The sequence below is a fragment of the Myripristis murdjan genome, chromosome 2 (assembly GCF_902150065.1).
Source record: "Myripristis murdjan chromosome 2, fMyrMur1.1, whole genome shotgun sequence".
NCBI lineage: Eukaryota > Metazoa > Chordata > Actinopteri > Holocentriformes > Holocentridae > Myripristis > Myripristis murdjan.
In genome coordinates, this window is record NC_043981.1 from 4,710,475 (window position 1) to 4,729,919 (window position 19,445).

Sequence of the window (19,445 nt, forward strand, 5' to 3'; positions counted from 1 at the left end):
AAACACAACCGTGCTGCTGCTTTTCAGAAAACTAATGTGGACGACTTTATTACAGTGATGGAGTACTGGTGTGAAGAAAGTCTGAAGTCTCTGAAAGTTCATTTTCATATCATAGTGGGATGAATGGAAATCAGTGGCTGGATAAAAGGAGTTATGAAATATGAGTGTGTGCTTCAGGAAGAGTTTAGCAATGACGTTTCAGAATCATAAGCTTTATCCTACTCAATAATGAAAGTTTCTATAAAGCCAAAAAAAACCTCATTCTCAGCCAGTAACGGTATAACTGGTAGGAAGCTGCATAAAACGGAGGAACTGGAATAGGATGGTGACTAGAACAATAGCATAAAGGAATGTTGATAAGGAAGGCTGCTAAAGCCTCGAGCATTCATAACTGATAAGTGGGAACATTTCAAGCACCAAATGACCTTTAGTTTGTAAATGATGGAGGTTTGGCCCTTAAGCATCACACATCTCACCATTCAGTTACATGCCAGCATTTAATATCCAGTCTAGACTGCGTCAGTTTGCAAAATAAATGCAGTAGCTGTTTCCCATGAGCACAAAAAGTCTATGCAATAGAAAGCTTTTCCAAAAACTACAAACACAGTGACTGAGGACCCAAAACAATACAAGATGGAGATAAGAAATACATTCTTCCGTGTTTCATTATGGAGTCAGGCAAACGTGGCTGCCCCAGTCACACAGCCATTCAGGATCAGAGTGTGATCACTTGCCTACTTAGAAACTCAAGGGAGGACATTTCTATGAGCTGCTAAGACTTTATGGGGCAGCTAAATATGAAAAAATTCCTTTCCTTACCGCAGATTGCATCCATTAGGCTATCAGATTTTAAAGTCTTCATAAAATGACACAGTCCTCCTAGACATCTGGAAGCACTTCTTAAATGTTACTGTGTGTGAGACAGAAATGTGTTTGAATAGCGTATAAAGAAGCCGCGGAGTGTTTCCTAACCATAACAATGCTGTTTGACGGCAAGAAATAGACAAACAAAAGACATACTTCAAAAAGTGATTTTTATTGTTGACGGACAGATTTTTTGTTATCCTGAATGAGAAATAGCATTTCAGCAAACGTCTGTAATACGTCTGATGGAGCTAAATCTCATGACGTTGCTGATGTCCCTCATGGTCCGGTACTCTCCTGGCCTCAGGTACATCATCCTGCCTCTGTAGTTGGGCTGCTCAAACATCAGCCAGTGGCCATCCATCACGTTGCAGGACTGGCAGTCAGACATGCGGTAGCGATCCTGGAGAGACTCGCAGTCCTCCATCACTTCATGCATCTGGCCTCCAAAGTTCTCCCTCTCGTAGATCCTCATCCTGAACTGTCCCCTGTACTGTTTGAGCAAAACAACACCAAGATGTCAGGACAGGTTTTCAAGATTTGCGTCACTCCAAACACAATTCCTGCACAACAGAGAAAAGTCCAGCAGCAAAGCTGAGAAAGCAGTGTGAAACCAGAGTTCTTACCATGGGGATCATGCGACAGGAGCGAATGGTCTCCATCGTGGCCATGCCCATCGTCCCCATGCTCATCATGCTTCCCATACGCAGGACATCAGAGTACTCTCCTCTCCTCAGGAAGATTTGATTACCCATAAAGTTGGAGCGGTCGTACACCACGAAGCAGCCGTTCTCCACCCTGCAGGAGTTGCAGCGGCTCAGGTGCATGCCAAGGTCGGAGCAGTCGCTGCTGCAGTCATAGGAACGACCCTGGAAGTTCCTGTCCTCGTAAAAAATTATCTGCAGCAAATAATACAGTGCATATTATCATCCATCTTTCATTACTCTGAAACAGACTGGGTAGTTTGCATTTGCTTGCCCTGCATACACAATGTTTGCAATGATAAGGTTTCTATGGTCTTCTTATGTGATTATTAGAGTTTCTGTAGTTAATTTATAAATGCTCTGACTAATGATCATGTATTTTCCTAGTGAAGTAGTGACTACAATTCAAAGCACTATGTAAATTGGATTTTTAAACACTCATTTTGTAACTTGAAGTCAAATTCTAAGTGAGTATTTAACAAAAATATAATAAATATTACCCTGCCCATGATGATGGTTTAGGTTGTTGCGGATGATCAAATGGCATGTTTGATGCCAACCTAGTGCCACTTTTATATTGACTATCAGCCACAGATCACCTTGTACACCTTTGTGTGAAACATAATGAGTCATCACAAGGCCCACGTGGGCATGCATTCATTTTTTCACAGCAGTCCTCAATAGTTATTATTGTATGTTGAATGTAGTTTAGGGAGGTCATACCAGAGGACATCACCCGTACACCCCCCACTCTACCAGGTCATGCCAGAAGCAATCATATTTTTCTGAAATCCCTTTGTATGGCATGCTAGAAATGGCATATTTAACATTGAAATGATATAAGGCCGAAGCATTGTTTTGTTTTGTTAAATCCACTGTTTGCTGAATGCATTTAGTGTAATCATCAAGTTCAGCTCATATCCTTGCAAAACAATGCAGTCATCATACCACATAGATTTTTACAGAAGATAAGAGATATGAATTACATAGGATTGGTGAGAACTGAATAAGCTGGAAGCAAACAAAATACCCATATTCCATCCACAATAACTAGAGGAAATTGTGACATACAATAAAGTCTGCCACCCTATAATGCTGCACTGTGTTACAAAATGGAATGATGAGTCAAAGCTTTTGGCACAATACATGTGGAGATGCTATGGCTGTGCAATGTATAAAAAGGGAAAAGGGTCGATGTTGAAGCATTTGATCTGAGATTAGCTCACAAACATCATGACCATGGGCAGGGTGAGTGAAACTTTTTTCATGTTCCTCTAAGCTAACATCAAAGGCATAATTAAATATGAATAGTACAAAACTTCAAATGCAAAGTTAATTCACAAAGTAGAGCACATTTATTACATGTAAGAGCACAACTATTTAATTCATGGGTGATGTATGCTTCTTGCTGCTCTTTGTGGTTCACATTGGTCTTTGCAGATCATCTTCTACGAGGACAGGAACTTCCAGGGTCGCTCCTATGAGACAAGCAGCGACTGTCCTGAGCTGACCTCCTACCTGAGCAGGTGCAACTCCTGCAGGGTGGAGAGCGGCTGCTTCATGGTCTACGAGAGGCCAAACTTCATGGGCCACCAGATCCTCGTGAGGAGAGGAGAATATCCAGACAACCAGCGCCTGATGGGAATGAACGTGAGCGACTGCATCCGATCCTGTCGTATGGTCCCCATGGTAAGCAAATGAACTTCCGTTTCAGTTTGGCATTTTTGTGACTCCAAATGGCAGCAAGAAGTAAGCTGAAATTCAATAAGGTGACATCCGTAAACTGAACACAGCACATTCATGTTTACCGTTCTGGCTGGTCTATCATGCTTCATACCAAAAGAAAGACAAAGCCAAAACCAGAACGTTCTAGAGTTCTGCTTTCTTTGGATGGTGCAGCCAATCAATGCTGTTTTAAGCTCTCTCTGAGCAAAAAAAAAAAAAAAAAAAAAAAAAGTAAATAAATTTCCACCAATAAGACAGCTGAATTTTTACATTAATTTCTTGCACTTAAGGCCATGTGCTATCTTTTTAATCAACAGCACAGGGGACAGTTCAGGATGAGGATCTATGAGAGGGAGAACTTTGGAGGCCAGATGCATGAGCTGATGGACGACTGCGACAACATGATGGATCGTTTCCACATGTCTGAGTGCCAGTCCTGCAACGTGATGGACGGCCACTGGCTGATGTTCGAGCAGCCCAGCTACCGGGGCAGGATGGTGTACCTGAGGCCAGGAGAGTACAGGACCCCTAGAGAGATGGGAATGGGCAACGTGATGAGGTTCAGCTCCATGAGGCGCATCATGGAAACCTGTTAGCTCAAACTGTGTTAGATGAATGAATAAAGTTATATTCCGATGCTCCAATTTCAATCAATTCAATGTTTTTCCTTTGGGTGTATAACAATCATTTTACAAATCATATCATAATTCAGAGTCTCACAGAGGACAAGTTGCACTTTGGAAAAGTAATTGGTAAGAACATGGAGGCACTTAAAGCAGTGTGAGGTAATCTCTGATGTCCATCAGTGACCAGTAGGAATTACAGCAACACTGAAAACTTGTCTCTGCCAACTTGCCACAGACACAAGTCTGATAAGTGTTTGCATCTGTGTGTGTGTACATGTGTTCCAAAACAATGTGTGAGACAGAGAACCATATAAAGAGAGAGGGAGTTGCTGTATATTAATCAGACATCTCAGCAGCAGGTCAAGTAATAGTTGAGTCAATGGAACTGAGCAACAAAAAAGGCTTTAAGTAAAGAAGAAACAAAAGCATGTTGGCAAAAAACTTTAAACATTCAGTCAAAATGGTCACCTTGGTGGTCTGAGCCTAACCACACACACACAATTTTTTTTTTTTTTTTTTTCAAATGTCACATAGTTGCACCAAGGAGGAAAAAAATAAAGGATCCACACTCACAATAAAGCACATTCTATAGCATTACTTAATATTTTTCTCCTGTTTGTCATAGTGTTGTAGTAGTATCAGATATTTAACCAGTGTTGGTTTTGAAGTCAAAATAGTTAATAGTTAATTATCAAAACTGATGAATTACCTGGCACCTTTTTCAAGGTGAATAAATACTAAAATATATACTTAAATTTGTTTGTTTATAGGCAAACACATCAGATATAGTCATTAATATATCTCTTATGAAATGGTCACATGAATTATGCACTATATTGGCAAGCTTCAGGAATTCCTTCATAATCATTCTGTACACATTAGATGCGTGACATTTGTATTTTTGCAGCAAAACAGGAGCAAAACAAAACAAACGAAAAAAAAAAAAAAAAAAAACGCTGATAACATGGATTATCCCAATACAAAAAAACAAATCCCATTTTTTTGAGGAAATTACACTGCCCTTTTATTGTTATTTTCTTATTTGAATTGGAAAGTAGATCAGGCAGGTAGCTAGTGTTTGAGACAAGAAATTTTGCTCACTGAGGTCCCCCCTCTGGGCAATGGAGTCCCCAAAACTCAAGCAGTTACCTCTTGCTGCCACTTGGGGTCGCCAGTGAGTGAAACGGCCATGTGCAAAATTTTAAACCGTGGAGTACTACAGCTGGCTAGTTGTGTTTGGTGACACTGAGAAAGGCAAATAACGCTATTAAATCACCTTAGAAAAAGTTGAATGTGTTAAATTTCTCATTCAAAATAATTCAAAATATAATTGGAAAAAATTCAAAGCTATAATTCAGCTAGTATAAATGACACTGTAGATGCCTTCAATCAATCAATGGCAAATGCTTGAAAAGAAAACAATGGATAAATACAGTGATTTGCACATGTTTTTATGCTTTTCTGGGAATGTGTCCAATAGATTTCCAATAGGTTACAATGCTTTTTGTCATTCAAATTCCTGAACCTGATGAATAAGCAAGATACTTAATGCTGTAAGTTTTACCAACTGCAGACAAAATGCTTTCACTTGGTTTATATTCTTGACTAAAGTATCCATCGTTATTGTTTTTATTTATTTCTCAGGGGAAAAAAACAACAACAAAAAAAAAGGATTTAAATATTCTATTTTTGTTTTATTAATACAGGGTGAATTCAGTGGATTCATTTAAAACTTTGTTAAAGTAACAATCCATAAGCTGTAAAAGAATATATTGTGTTTGCCAATGGCATTCTCTGTCTTTTTATGAATGTGTTTGTAGAGGAAGTCTGGTTTCCCACAGTCCGCGCCTCATGAACACTGGTTGGGCTCTGTGTGGGAGGCTGAATAATATGTCTGCCACCCTGACGCCTATTTATGAAAGGTGGACATCAACAGTCCTGGGATCAGGACTGTTGATGTCACAACAGACCAGATGGGGTCACGAGGTCACAGTTGGATAAGACTACAATGACACAGCTCAAAATGACAGTCAAAACATCAGGAGAGGCTGTACACAATGAGACAGATTATTGGAGACATTTCATTAGCAGAACAAATTGCAAAATGTTCAGTTTCCACAACAGCTTTGATGATAACCATAAATCTAAGATTGTTAATGAAACGTTAATAATATTGCATAACCATACAACTGTCAGTTTTTAAATTTGCATCATAGGGAATGTCCTGCATCTGTATGAAAATGTGTATAAACTGATAACTGAGTAAAATGTCTGCATAAGAATGAAGCAACTTAAAAAAATAAACAAATTTAAACATAACTGAGAGGCATAAGTCAGGCATAATGAGACAAACGAATCAACTCTACCATTCTCAATTGCCTTTGCAAAGACACCTGCAATAAAGTCCACATTAAAGATTTAGGTGCTATTTTTTAAATCAGCCAGGCCATGAAGACTTTTCCTAAAAAATGCATTGTGCTGCATTTTTTTTTTTTTTTTTTTTTTCATTATTGTCCCAAGCAGGTTGTTCTGAGGAGACCTTTGCAACATTGCCTTCACTGTTCCAGCATGTCTTTGATACAGAGTCATCATTAGATTGGAACAAAGAGAAATCAAACACCACCAAACCATTTTGCTGATATGTAAATCTACCTCATTTGGGTATCAAAGACTTGCCACACTCTGCACATTTGGTTTATAGATAAATACTTTGATGGGGCTGCAGCAAAGAATGTTTTTTTAGTGCATCCAAATGGGGAAGGTAAGGCAAAACCGTTACAGATAACATAAATGCTATTTTTAAAGCCATTTGTTTGTTTAGTTTATGTGTATACACATGAAGTTATCCAGATTTACACTTTTCTTTAGTTTGGGTGAATGCTTACATTGTGCAGGTCTCGTTTAACTGCTCACTCGATTCTCTTGTTTCTCACCAGATAACATTTTTTGAGGAGAAGAAATTCCAGGGCCGCTGCTACAACTGCAGCAGCGACTGTGCCGACCTGCACACTTACTTCAGCCGCTGCAACTCGATCCGGGTGGAGAGCGGAGTGTGGGTGATATATGAGAAACCAAACTACAAGGGTTATCAGTACGTCCTCACCCCTGGGGAGTATGGCGACAACCAGCAGTGGATGGCCTTCAGTGACAGCGTCAAATCCTGCCGCTCCATAAAGAATGTAAGACTTTGGATTCAGTTTGCTTTATGTATTCATTTCAAATAAATTAATAGGTGGACCAAAGGTAATGTGTCTCTGTAGGGAAAAGCAGGAAAGGAATGCACAATACTAAAGCATCCAGCACTGTGAACATTGTTAAGCCAGCCGACAAACCCAGCAGACAATAGCAAGCATATTTGGCAGCAATTTACTCTGTGCTCCTTTGGTTTTACTAAGAAGTTTGCCACTAAAAACCTTTTACTCAGAAACCACTAATTGCATCCAAACTCAATCAGCGTTGTTATTATGTACTGCATACTTATATTCTTGCTAAAATTATAACAACATATTTCACATCTCACTTCATGTTCCAAAAATAACCCTCGAAAGCAAAATGTTGCAAAATTGTGTTGGCAAATCTTTAAGATGCCGAGGGGAGAGCCACTAGAGTCATTTATCATCTGGCTTAAGAATGATGTCCAGGGATGCTGGACCCTGCCTGTTTCTTTCTTTCATTCTTTTTTCATTTTTTATCTCTTATCTATTTTTTGTAGTCAGGGTAAGCATTGACCCACTATAATATATAATGTTTTCTTATGTTTGTTCTACCTTTTTATATTTATGAAACACCACATGCTGTTGTTGTGTAGGTAAACATGAAATGCATCAATTCCTGTTTATTAGGGGTTGTATTTGTATCAAAAAGTTGCGGATTACTTCTGTTTTTGTTGTGTATGTTCAGATTTATGGAGATTCTTGGAAGGTGAGGCTATACGAGAGACCTGAATTCGGAGGGCAGATGTCAGAGCTGACTGATGACTGTGCTTCACTGTACGAGACCTTGAAGATGCGTGAAATTTACTCCTGTGAGGTGACCCATGGCGCCTGGGTGTTCTACGAGCTCCCTAACTACAGGGGGCACCAGTACTTCCTAGAGCGGGGCGAGTACCGGCAGCACAGCGACTGGGGAGCCACCTCGCCTGGCGTTGGGTCCCTCCGCAGGATCACAGAGTTTTAACTCTGTGTCATCTTTAGCCTTGACCAGAAAACGATGCAAGACCCTTTCACATGCCTGCTCTGATATGATGTGATATGATCAATAAATAACAAGCAAAACCTGACTGTGTTCTTTTGAGGTGCCAACTTAATGAGTTAGATTTTTTTTTTTTAAGTTTCATAGGCCATCTAATAATTGGTCCATAGAGGTCCAAGAAACAGCAAACGTAGTCGTAGTCATTTGTTGGAGCTATGTTAGATCCTACCTAGATCATTCCTCATACATAAGCTTGTGTTTGAGATCAGTCAGTGGCAAATGCTTTTTACTTTGACATCACCAGCAATGACCTCAGTGGCTATTTTTACATTCACTGAGATTTGTTATATCTGGGTCAGAATAACCTGGAGAGGCTCATTCTTTCATTATGAGAACCCATGTCTCTTTTTCTTCCATAGGCTCTGTAGCATGGAAACATCTTACAGCTTTCAGTTTTGGTTCATTATGACTTGGTTGCGCCAAAAAGCATCAATTTAAACTAATAAGACTAATCAAAGTCTGTCTTATTGACTACCTAAATAGCCCCTTAAATAAAACATTACCCGATAATGCCAAGTGTAAAATCTGAGTGAAGGTGGCAGAAAACAAAACTTATGTCCTTATGTCCATGTCCTTCCTTCATCCACTTAAAACCAATGTAGTTAATATGGCACAATTTGATCATGTGAAACCTTGAAGAAAATTATAAGCCAGCTGAACTCTTCCTCCTCCTGTCCCAATACTCTGCCTGCAACCTTTTTTAGAAGTGGACTTATTTGCATGACAGCAGATCTCCTGCAAACAGTCAACACCTCACCTCTTTCAGGCTATTTCCAAAAAAGCCCTGAAAACTGCAGTTGTTAAGCCCTTCTTTAAAAAGAGTAATTAACAGTTTTCTAGACCCTTATAAAACCAACCATTTTTTTGTCAATTCATGGTTCGTTCTCAAAAACTCAGTATGTTCATGGCCCTAAACAGCTGCTCTGATGCAGTCTGGTTTAACATTGAGACTGCACTTGTTAAGCTCTTAAATAACATTTGCTTAAACTCATATGGTGGTAAAATATCAGTTTTGGTATTACTGGATCTCAGTGCTGCATTCAACACAGTCAGCCATAGCATAATGTTAGACAAACTGGAAAGCTGGGCAGGAGTCTCTGGTGAATGAACTGTGGAGTTCCCCAAGGGTCTATTCTTGGGCCTCCTCTGTTCACTAACTCCAATATTAGAGGACTGCATCATTACGTGGATGTCACTTTGCTTTGCTTTACATTTTGCTTTACAGTTTTTTAAATATAAATTACACTGTTACAGTGTTATCACAAGAACACCTCACTGAATCTGACATAAAGACTGAATTAAATTATGCCATATAGCTGGTATGAGGTGCTTGCCATAGTGCTGTGAATGCTTTATAAACCAGAGGTCATATGACATACTGGTTCTTGCAGTTCTTAAACAACAACAACAACAACAACATCAACAACAGTAATGATAAAAAGGTGTTTATTACTCCATTTAATTCCCTTCAACACCCCATTCAGTGCTTTTGCCAGGTGACTGCAAATCTGTGACTGCATTATGATTCATTTCAATATGAAAACACAGTAACTCTGAACCTCCGGCGGAGTGGGTTATATTGCTTGCTGCTATTTATTATCTGTTTATACTGTAAATTCCTACATCTATGCACATTGTATACATTTATGTTCTACATCTATGCACATTGTATACATCTATGCACACTGTTTTTTGCACATTGTGTACTTAGATCTCTGGTGTCATCTTTTATTCTTTATTTTTATATTTATTTAATCTTGTAATTTGTGGATACTGCTGAAAACTGAATTTCCTTCGGGATGAATAAAGTATCTATCTATCTGTCTATCTATCTGTCTGTCTGTCTGTCTGTCTGTCTGTCTGTCTGTCTGTCTGTCTATCTCAAAATTACCACACATAGAGCTGCTGAAAGTATGATTTAATTTCAAATTAATACAAAACTTGCCTTTATAATGCTTTGCATGTGTCCACATCTAAAATGATCTGATACAATATGACTGGAGGACTGGATTCAGTACCAGCGCAGAGTTCACTGCTTCAGGTGTCTTCACTTTAACTTGGGATGGAGGGAGGGGGGGTGGGGGTGGGGGGGGGAGTGGGGGGGTGTTGGAAAAGATATGTCAGTATGATAATGTCATTAGAATTGCATGTTGCATAATGCAGCTTTTTTTTTTTTTTTTTTTTTTTTTTTGAAAAAAATTCTCTAGAGCTTGGCAACATAAATGACCTCAGTGCCCCCTGCATTTTTCAGTCTCTCAGCGCCAGGAAAACTTGGCCCACTGCTTGAAATATGAATGAAGATACAAAGAAGCAAACAGACCATGGAGGTCACCATTATTGAATCCTAACAGATCATCAATATAGGCCTGGTGTGCACTGCTCTTTAGCAAAAGGATAAAATTTGGCACAAAATGACTGATTGCTGGCTTGCCACCTGCAATGCAGTAATGTGCCACTCAGCAATTACTTTGTTTGGTTAATGTTCAGGAACCTTATTGCTATTAATTGGTGCATAACATCATCGTCATTGTTGTCATTAATATTGTTTTCGTTCAGTTTTCCAATATGATGTAAATATTAGCATTTAACAAGCATTGCAGTGTGTTTGGCTGTTGTATAATCATTGGCCTCTGGTGCCTTCCTGTCCAGCTAACTTTCTTTCTGTCACTGACTCAGCCCAAAACATTTGATATCAAACCAAATGTCCTGCAGTACCCTTGTTTTTGTCAGCACGCTCTACTGCATCCAGTAGGTTGGGGATGCTCTGCACTTTGTATTTGCATTGTTTAGGGAAGCAGGATTCACTGCTTCAGAACAATGCGATGAACCCGGATAAATATTTGAATCGCTGATTGAATTATCCGGTTCAAGCAGTGCAAATCATGTGCTTGTTTTTATTGTTCTTGCTCTGTATAAAGAGAATATTGGAGGAGCCTGCTGTATTGTTTTATGTATCACAACAGATCTACTGATATTAGCTATGGAGAAGGTAGGTTTGATATCATATGTCAAGGATTTCATTGCATGTATTTGATAAACGTGCTGCAGCTTCGAAGAGATAATTGGCAATTTGTTTGGCCATCAAATTTGGAGTAGATTCGTTTATGATTTTGAAGAGTTGGTAGCTTCTTTTGAAACTTTTTGAAAACTTAACTAGCTCATCATAACATAAAATGCATGTGAAAGATCGTAAATGATATGCAAAACTTTAGTCATTGATAATGCTGAATTTCATCATGGAGCAAAACAACAACTGCCAGCTCAGTGAACTACAATGTAAACAAATGTCACAGTATTTCAGCAGCGGGGCGACGGACAGCATTCCTACTTTTGTTCTGTAAAATGCTCAAGTGTCACTCATATTGCACTGATCTTTTTCCAGATCATCTTCTACGAGGACAGAAACTACCAGGGGCAATCCCATGAGTGCACCACTGACTCCAGTGACCTGCACAGCTACATCAGCCACTGCAACTCCATCAGAGTGGAGGGGGGATTCTGGGTAATCTATGAGAGACCAAACTACATGGGTTACCAGTATGTGCTGACCCCAGGGGAGTATCCAGACTACCAACACTGGGCGGGCTTCAGCGACTCCGTCAGGTCCTGCCACTTAATCAGGAATGTAAGTAAACAGATGTCAGCCACAGGCAGGAGATGTTGCCCTGTAAAATCAATGTAGTCTCTAGTTAATTGTACCCAGTTTATCCATATTAATGTAACTTGCCTATTATGCAGCTATTATGCAGCCTTAGATTAGATGACCTGTGATTTTGTAATTTAGTGCAGTCTTTTTTTAGAATATCCAGATTTTGTTTGCTTGTGGATCAGTGGTTTCCAGTCATGCGATCAAGACTCTGTAGCCCTCATTCTGTTGAAATATGTCATCATGTAATTCGTTGATTCACTGATTGAAGTTGTGCAAACTAGCCAATCAAAATTTGCAGACGCCTGGGCCTTGATTGCATGCATGGTTGAAAACTTCTGAAGTTTGTTAGATGTTTGTCTTTTCTGCTGGATGTGGCAACTTTCTGACTTTTAGAGGATTTTTTGCTATCATGTTGACAAGAATGTGCATCATTTTGTGCATCATCTCTGTGTTTTATTTGTGCCTCAAACTTGTCTTGAATGAATCCAGGTGGGGAATGCATGGAGGCTGAAGGTTTGGGAGAAGCCCAGCTTTGAAGGCCAGACAATGGACGTGGCAGACAACATGCCCGCTTTACACGAGCGCTGGCACAACCGCGAGGTTCACTCCTGCAAGGTGTTTGAAGGTGCCTGGGTCTTCTACGAGCATCCCAACTACAGGGGGCGCCAGTATCTCCTGGAGAGGGGCGAGTACAGGCGCTACACCGACTGGGGGGGCATGCAGGCCACTGTGGGCTCCATCCGTCGTGTTAAGGAGTAGTAGGCATGTCGAACGCAAAGGCTGAACATGCATCGCATTATACCGCTCCAAAAATAAAGCAAAGATACAAAATGTAAAAGCTGCCATCGCTTCATTTCCAGTTCTGACATCATTTATTTCTCATTGACCCTTTTTCACTCATATACCATAACAAATCCATGTAATTCAGTGCAGCAGTGCAGTGTCACATCACAAAACATACATTACTATTTGAGATATTTGATGCTACATATTTAATTTCCTCAAGTTTTGCAATTTTGCAAAAGCTGTTTGAAGCAGTCCTCGTGAAACATTTTATAAGTAAATCTCATGGGAGCCACAAAGTGTAGTCTTAGGCTTATTTTAAAGCTGTCAGATGGTATTTCAAAACAAATACAGCTTCAATCAAAAAAAAAAAAAAAAAAGCATATAAAGGCAGTAGTGAAGCAACAGTGTTTTAGCTATTATATATAACAGCTATTTCTCTTTTATCAGAATGAGAGAACAGAATGCATTTTGACTTAATACACTTGGGTTTGGAAGAAATATTCATATTTTACTTCAGGTTCCCATGAAATGACCTCACATGACTTTTGCTCCCTGTAAAACAGTAATCATGAATTGAGACACCCTCCTGCACACCAATAAAACCATGACAAATCTTTAAACATCCTCCCTCATCCACCTGTCCCTTCAAATCAAATTGTGTTTCTCTCCCAAACTGAGATCCTATTGGCTTACATTTGTGAAGGATCCGCCTCTGCAGCCTGTCCTGCCCAAACATCCTGTTTCAACAGGAACTACATCAAGTCAAGAAAATAAGAGTCTATTTCAGTGGGACTTTAAATAAAAGTAGCAACATCACAGTGTAAACATACAGGTCCTGCATTCAAAATGTCACTTTAACTACCTCCCCTGTTTAGTCCAGCTGAATCAAACTCTGGTGTGTTCACCTCCTTGGTGTGGTTCATTGGGGCAGGTGTGAAACCACCAATCACACTGGGCTAGATGAAAAACAACCGGACTGAGACCCTTAACATGTTGTTAAGGATACAAACAAAATCTGGAATGGTTCATTTGTGGTGTGAATATGAATCGACCTACACTGACCCAGCTACAGGAGCATCCGTGCATTTTGGATAACAGGGAAATAAATTGGTATGTAGCCACTGCTGTAATGAAGACATGCCAAAGCTGCTGCTGGCACCTCCTATTGTCCATGTGTTTGTACAATAAACTGAGAGGAAAAAAACATCCCCAAACACTTCTGTTCTCCGCCTTTCAGCCTGGCTATATCTGTCTGATCCCGACCAATGAGCAGCCTGACAGCTCCCACGTGACTTTAGTTGATACGTTTTTGCTTTGCCTGAAATTTCTGCCGTGTGAAATCAATCCAAATCAAATGAACAGTGCAACAATGCAAATGCAAACTATTCCACTGATTCAAACCACAGCAAACGAACTATAGGAGTGAAATCGTTAAGCACTAGCTTCAAAATATACCTCAAGTAGCAAACGTAAAGGTACTCATTATGCAGAATGGCCCACTTGAGAATAATTTATTTAATGTTATTGGACTATAATTATTGATGCATTAATGTGTTCATCACTTTAATGTTGCAGCTGGTAAAGGTGGAGCTAATTTTAATTACTTTATATGGCTGCATATATAAAAAAAATCATAATTAGTTGATTTATAATTTGTATCAATAATCTGAATCTGCAAAGTAACTACTAACTAAAGCTATGAAATAAATGTAGCGGAGCAGAAGTATAAAGTAGCATAAAATGGAATTACTAAAGTAAAGTACCTCAAAATTGTATTTGACTACAGTACTTGAGTAAATGCACGTAGTTACATTCCACCACTGGTCACAACAAACCCACATTAGCATATAAGAATGTTTAAAAATCAATGAATAGAGTCTTTTTCTGGAATCCGGCAGCAGATGCTGAGAAGGTCAGCACTGACACGGCCATCAAACATTGCATAAGGGCCGCATATTTTAAAACAAACGCAACATCAGCTGTTGTGTCAAAGTTAATGGTGGCCTCATTTGAATGACAATCGTTCCACTGGCAATGCATTTCAATGTCTTTCATATATAAATGTGGAGCATCAGTAATGCAGAGTGTGTCCGTGTGTTAATTGGACTGATGATGGAGCACGTTGGCAAGGTAAGTCCTGCAGCTGTTACCAACCACTTCACTCTGGACTGTAAGACGTGGCTCTAAATAAACTAAATGATATCCATAATAAATGAGCTGAGTTGAGGTCACTACTAATTTTGACAGACAATTTTGATTCAGTTTTAGTCTTTGCACCAAAATGCATTTTAGTTTCAGCCACTTGAATCTTGTTAGTTTTCGTCTGTTTTTTTGCTGACAAAAACCTCAGGTGGTTTTAGTTAAAAGCAAAAGTTTTAATCTAATTCTAATGAAAAAAATTTCACATTTTTTGTCTGTAAATTCCTCATTAAATTATTTGTTTATACATTGATTGATCTACATTCCTCGTTACATCTTCTTGTTTTGTAGCTTTTGAGACTGTAATATCAAAAGCAAAATTTTCCTGTATAGGCTCCCGTATCTTTCCCTTCAAACTGAGGACAGAAGTTGTGTTTTCCTTCATCTATTTCTGGCATTTTTTGTCATTAATTTTTTCAATTTGTTGACAAAAATGTCATCACACTTCCTTCCTTCTTTTCCTTTTTGTTTGGTCTTGTTTTCTAAATGATCCTCAGTTGAATCAACCCTCAGTTTTGCAAAATACACCTTCTGGTTTTTATTATTTCATTATTGCTGCCTTGCTTATTGATTCCTCTTCTTCTTCATTTCTAACTGTAGTATTAGTGGCAGTACTAGAGGTGGTAATAGTTGTAATATCTGTTCATTCTTCGGTGTATATTTGGCAGATTAAACATGTCTAACTCAGATTCCTGCCTGCAGATCATCTTCTACGAGGACAGGAACTTCCAGGGCCGCTGCCATGAGTGCAGCAGTGACTGTCCTGAGCTCAGCCCCCACTTCTCCCACTGCAACTCCATCCGGGTGGACAGTGGGGCCTGGGTGTTGTATGAGAGACCCAACTACATGGGCTACCAGTACATCCTGATGAAAGGAGACTATCCTGACTTCCAGCGCTGGAACGGCTTTAACGACACCATCCGCTCCTGTCGCATTATCAGACATGTAAGTCGTAGAAAAACAGGTTGGAATCAAAGGGAGGGAGTCAATCTTTTTGTCTAGTGCTTGCTCATTTGATAGTCATACAAAGAGTTGCAGCTTTTGTCACTGGACCAGTGTGCATGAATAAAAAACAGATGCAGCAATATTTATTCCACCTAACATAGTACAGAAGACAGAAATGTTATCCCTATAAAGTTGGATCAGACTGATCTTTAGCTGAATAGCTGAATGTGAGCATCACTCCAGGTTGCGATTTGCCATTCATCTCAATTTGCCAATGTTGAGGAATTTATTACTACTATAAGTCTGTCTAATTCTGCAACCATGTATTCTCATTACATGGTGTTGTGCTGTTTGTATTGCAGCCTGTATTGGCACCAGGCAAGTGATATCACTTATACATAAATTTCAACTTATTATTATGACTTATTGTCAGAGAGGGAAAGATAATGTGGGTTACACTGGTGTCTTTGAAATCGTAGGCCAGCCTGAACGGCCTCAAAAGGTTGCTTCAGCTGATTTACTTCCATCTTGAGTCTGAATGTGATGTCTTCAAAACTCTTATCACATGTGCTACAACAAAAAGAGACAGGTCAAAAGCTGCTTCTTGCTCAAAAGTTCGCTTTGGAGCTCTATGCTGTATGCCCACCAAGACCAAATGTCACATTGCAAAGCAAAAAGGGGCTAAACATGAAGCTCCCAGGCTTTACAAGCCCATTTATCTTGCTTGTTGGCTCTGTTTTGTCTGTGTGTCACTCTTGGTTCAAATTTTGAGATAAGAATAAGCTAGGAACTGGAGATTTAAGAATGATTTTGACATCAAAATCATAGTTCTGAGTGTCTGTTTTCCATGCCTATCTTTTTTGTACAGTATACTCAAGCAAGAAGCTATTGTATCTGAAACTGTTTGATATACCTTCTTGTGACTTGGCATGTGGTCAGGATGTCTTCTACATTTTAGATCAGTTGTTAAATCTAAAGTTGCAAGCAAAAACAAAGGGATACTTTCAGGTTCATCAAGCTGGAGGTAGAGGTCAAGGTGGACAATACATAGGAGACCTGTTAGTGCACATGCCTGCTTTATTTGTCTTGGCTTTTTCCTGAATGGGGAAGGGGTAAATCAGTCCGAACCATGTACTCATGCACCTTTTTCTGTTTAAGCTGTCCTCCACAAACAGAATTCGCATCTATGAACGTCCGGACTTTAGCGGCCAGATGCTGGAGTTTTGTGAGGACATGCCCAACCTGCTGGACCGCTGGCATTTACATGAGGTTCACTCCGCCCATGTACTAGATGGTTCCTGGGTCTTCCATGAGCATCCCAACTACAGGGGGCGCCAGTACCTTCTGGAGAGGGGCAAATTCAGGAGGCACGCCGAGTGGGGGGCCCTGCAGCCCTCAGTGGGATCCATTCGTCGTGTCCTGGAATTTTAGATCCATCTCTCATCACACCACCTTCCACCTCCATCATCACTTGTTCTCCTTAACTTGTCCAAATAAACCACAGGTGTATGCAAACCCCAGCTGACTATGGCTCTGTTTCTGCTTCTTGTGACTGTGAAATACAAACTAGATTGTCAGGCTGAAAGAAACTTGAGTACAGCACAGAGGATATCCTTCTCTGCCCTGAAACAATGCAGTAGCTACTGAATTACTCTTTTGTCTTTTCATATGAAGCTGCTCAATGATTCCTGGCAGCAGAGTAAGTGGGGGGTACAGATGTAGGGGGCAGTCAGTATGTGCTTTATGGCTTTGACAGGATGGGATTTGGAAGGCCAGTACCAATAATTTTGGGTGGAAGATGCAGCATTCAGTGTTTCCACAAGAACTGTGTTGTTATCAGGGTGGAAAGCCCCCTGAAACCATTTAAATGATCATGAGAAACATACTAATGAAAATGTTTAGGTAGGTTCACAGCTTCATAAAAGACTATTTTCTTTGGTCCACTGATCATGCATCTGTAAAAAGGACAAGCAGATATTGGGGTGGATGATTTTGTGCTGGCGTAAGCAGTAAGTACTCAGAGGCAACTGACATTGAGCTAGAGATGCGAAAAGGACAACTAGTTTCAGATGAAGGAATCCATCATCTGCCAGCACAATGAAGAGTGATGCCATAGAGGAACCTTTTCTGGTTCCACAAAAATCTTTCAGACCATAATTCTTTAAAGAGCACTTTCTTTACATTGTTGAATTGCCTAAAAGAGATAGTTCTTTGAGGAACCAGCAATTGTTCTAAAGATTATGTTATCTTTATACTGACCCAAGAAGAGTAGCTGTTGCTATTGGTAACAGCTAATGGCTAACCTAATGAACTAATAAACCAATAAACACAATAAACATGGATGCATCCTACAAAACTTCTTTTCAGTTTTGTTTCACTGCTCAAAATTAGGTTGTTGTCTGGTCTGTATTTGCTTCTTTCATTTTGGAGCAGTGAACTCTCAGTGAGGCTCTCATTCTACAAGAAATGAGTTGTCAGGCTAAACTTGGAGTCTCTGTTACACTTGCGCATGAAGCAGCAAATACTACAATATGGATAAGAATCCAAACTAGCACTTTAACATAAAGCACTGTATGCTGGGGTGGTAGTATGTACACTCCTGATCAAAATCTTACGACCAGTTGAGAAATTGCAAGAATTTACATTTTGCACTGTTGGATCTTAAAAAGGTTCAAAGTAGAGCTTCAAAATGCAAAAAAGAAGAAATGGGAGTGAGACAAAAAAAAAAAATTGAGCAAGCAATTTATTGCAAACAACCATTAAACTGAAATAGGCTGTTCATCAGCTGATCAAAAGTTTAAGACCACTGCCTTTAAAAGCCCAAATCTTCACAAAAATGTGGATTCAGTGTCATTTTCTGTCAGGTATCCACACTGTCATGACCTCCTGATGGCAAAGGCAAAAAAGCTTTCTTGTTAATCACCTCAAAAATTCGTTTCGGCATGCTTGATGCTAGTGTTTCCAGGAGGCTAGTGGGAATGTTGCTCCAAGTGGTGAAGATGGCTTCACGGAGGGCATCCACTGTCTGGAACAGGTGTCCATTTTTGTAAAATTCCTTTGCCATCCAATCCCAAATGTTCTCAATTGGATTTAGATCAGGGGAACACGAAAGATGGTTCAAAAGAGTGATGTTAGGCGGGCATTGTGAACTGCAGCATTGTCCTGTTGAAAAACCCAGTCATTACCACACAGACGATGGCCTTCAGTCATGGGGGATGCCCCCTGCAACATCTCCACATAGCCAGCTGCCGTTTGACGCCTCTGCACAACCTGAAGCTCCATTGTTCCATTGAAGGAAAAAGCCCCCCAGATCATGATGGCGCCCCCTCCACTGTGCCGTGTAGAAAACATCTCAGGTGGGATCTCCTTGTCATGCCAGTGACGTTGGAAGCCATCAGGACCGTCAAGGTTACATTTTTTCTCATCAGAGAATAAAACTTTCTTCCACCTTTCAATGTCCCATGTTTGGTGCCCTCGTGCAAACCATCAGACGGCAGATGCCGTCTGATGGTTATGGGACTGCAGTTGGCACCAGTGACAAGCTTAATTTGGGCCAAGGATAGTCCCGTGTCTTGACGGACAGCCAATTGGATCCTCCGGCTCGGGGCCGGTGATATTTTTTTGGGTCTACCACTTGACTTTTTTGTTCCATAACCCTCAGGATCTTTTAAGAAGTTTAAAATGACTGTCTTATTG

The 19,445-nt window shown here is 39.9% G+C and overlaps 5 protein-coding genes across 6 annotated transcripts; 4 read left to right on the forward strand and 1 right to left on the reverse strand.

Annotated features, from left to right (window-relative positions):
* Positions 1-1,084: 1,084 nt before the first annotated feature.
* LOC115370488 (gamma-crystallin M3-like) lies at positions 1,085-2,077 on the reverse strand. Its single transcript, XM_030067519.1, has 3 exons — positions 2,069-2,077; positions 1,491-1,763; positions 1,085-1,357 (listed from the first exon to the last, which is right to left on the reverse strand). The coding sequence occupies exons 1-3, from the start codon at positions 2,075-2,077 to the stop codon at positions 1,085-1,087; spliced, it is 555 nt and encodes a 184-aa protein (XP_029923379.1).
* Positions 1,382-3,889, forward strand: LOC115370472 (gamma-crystallin M3-like). 2 transcript variants are annotated; one of them, XM_030067509.1, is made up of 3 exons: positions 1,382-1,393; positions 3,009-3,257; positions 3,611-3,889. In XM_030067509.1, exons 1-3 carry the CDS (start codon positions 1,382-1,384, stop codon positions 3,887-3,889), a joined length of 540 nt encoding a protein of 179 aa, XP_029923369.1. The 2 variants fall into 2 exon arrangements, with proteins under 2 accessions (XP_029923369.1, XP_029923362.1); XM_030067502.1 differs by lacking the exon at positions 1,382-1,393 and adding an exon at positions 2,794-2,816.
* Positions 3,890-6,671: 2,782 nt separating this feature from the next.
* LOC115373018 (gamma-crystallin M2-like) lies at positions 6,672-8,095 on the forward strand. The gene is made up of 3 exons (XM_030071227.1): positions 6,672-6,680; positions 6,856-7,098; positions 7,820-8,095. The coding sequence occupies exons 1-3, from the start codon at positions 6,672-6,674 to the stop codon at positions 8,093-8,095; spliced, it is 528 nt and encodes a 175-aa protein (XP_029927087.1).
* Positions 8,096-11,102: 3,007 nt separating this feature from the next.
* LOC115373140 (gamma-crystallin S-1-like) lies at positions 11,103-12,578 on the forward strand. The gene is made up of 3 exons (XM_030071412.1): positions 11,103-11,159; positions 11,553-11,795; positions 12,309-12,578. The coding sequence occupies exons 1-3, from the start codon at positions 11,151-11,153 to the stop codon at positions 12,576-12,578; spliced, it is 522 nt and encodes a 173-aa protein (XP_029927272.1). The 5' UTR covers positions 11,103-11,150.
* Positions 12,579-14,717: 2,139 nt separating this feature from the next.
* Positions 14,718-17,180, forward strand: LOC115373012 (gamma-crystallin B-like). The gene is made up of 3 exons (XM_030071214.1): positions 14,718-14,735; positions 15,507-15,749; positions 16,908-17,180. Exons 1-3 carry the CDS (start codon positions 14,718-14,720, stop codon positions 17,178-17,180), a joined length of 534 nt encoding a protein of 177 aa, XP_029927074.1.
* The last annotated feature ends 2,265 nt before the right edge of the window (positions 17,181-19,445 follow it).

What these genes read in the sequence shown, in the direction of transcription:
- LOC115373018 (XM_030071227.1), top strand. An exon ending in CCTGCCGCTCCATAAAGAAT is followed by an intron (nt 7,099 to 7,819) that starts GTAAGACTTTGG and finishes GTGTATGTTCAG; the next exon opens with ATTTATGGAGATTCTTGGAA.
- LOC115370472 (XM_030067502.1), top strand. An exon ending in CCTGTCGTATGGTCCCCATG is followed by an intron (nt 3,258 to 3,610) that starts GTAAGCAAATGA and finishes TTTAATCAACAG; the next exon opens with CACAGGGGACAGTTCAGGAT.
- LOC115373012 (XM_030071214.1), top strand. An exon ending in CCTGTCGCATTATCAGACAT is followed by an intron (nt 15,750 to 16,907) that starts GTAAGTCGTAGA and finishes TTTCTGTTTAAG; the next exon opens with CTGTCCTCCACAAACAGAAT.
- LOC115373140 (XM_030071412.1), top strand. An exon ending in CCTGCCACTTAATCAGGAAT is followed by an intron (nt 11,796 to 12,308) that starts GTAAGTAAACAG and finishes GAATGAATCCAG; the next exon opens with GTGGGGAATGCATGGAGGCT.
- LOC115370488 (XM_030067519.1), bottom strand. An exon ending in CCTGTCGCATGATCCCCATG is followed by an intron (nt 1,358 to 1,490) that starts GTAAGAACTCTG and finishes TTGCTCAAACAG; the next exon opens with TACAGGGGACAGTTCAGGAT.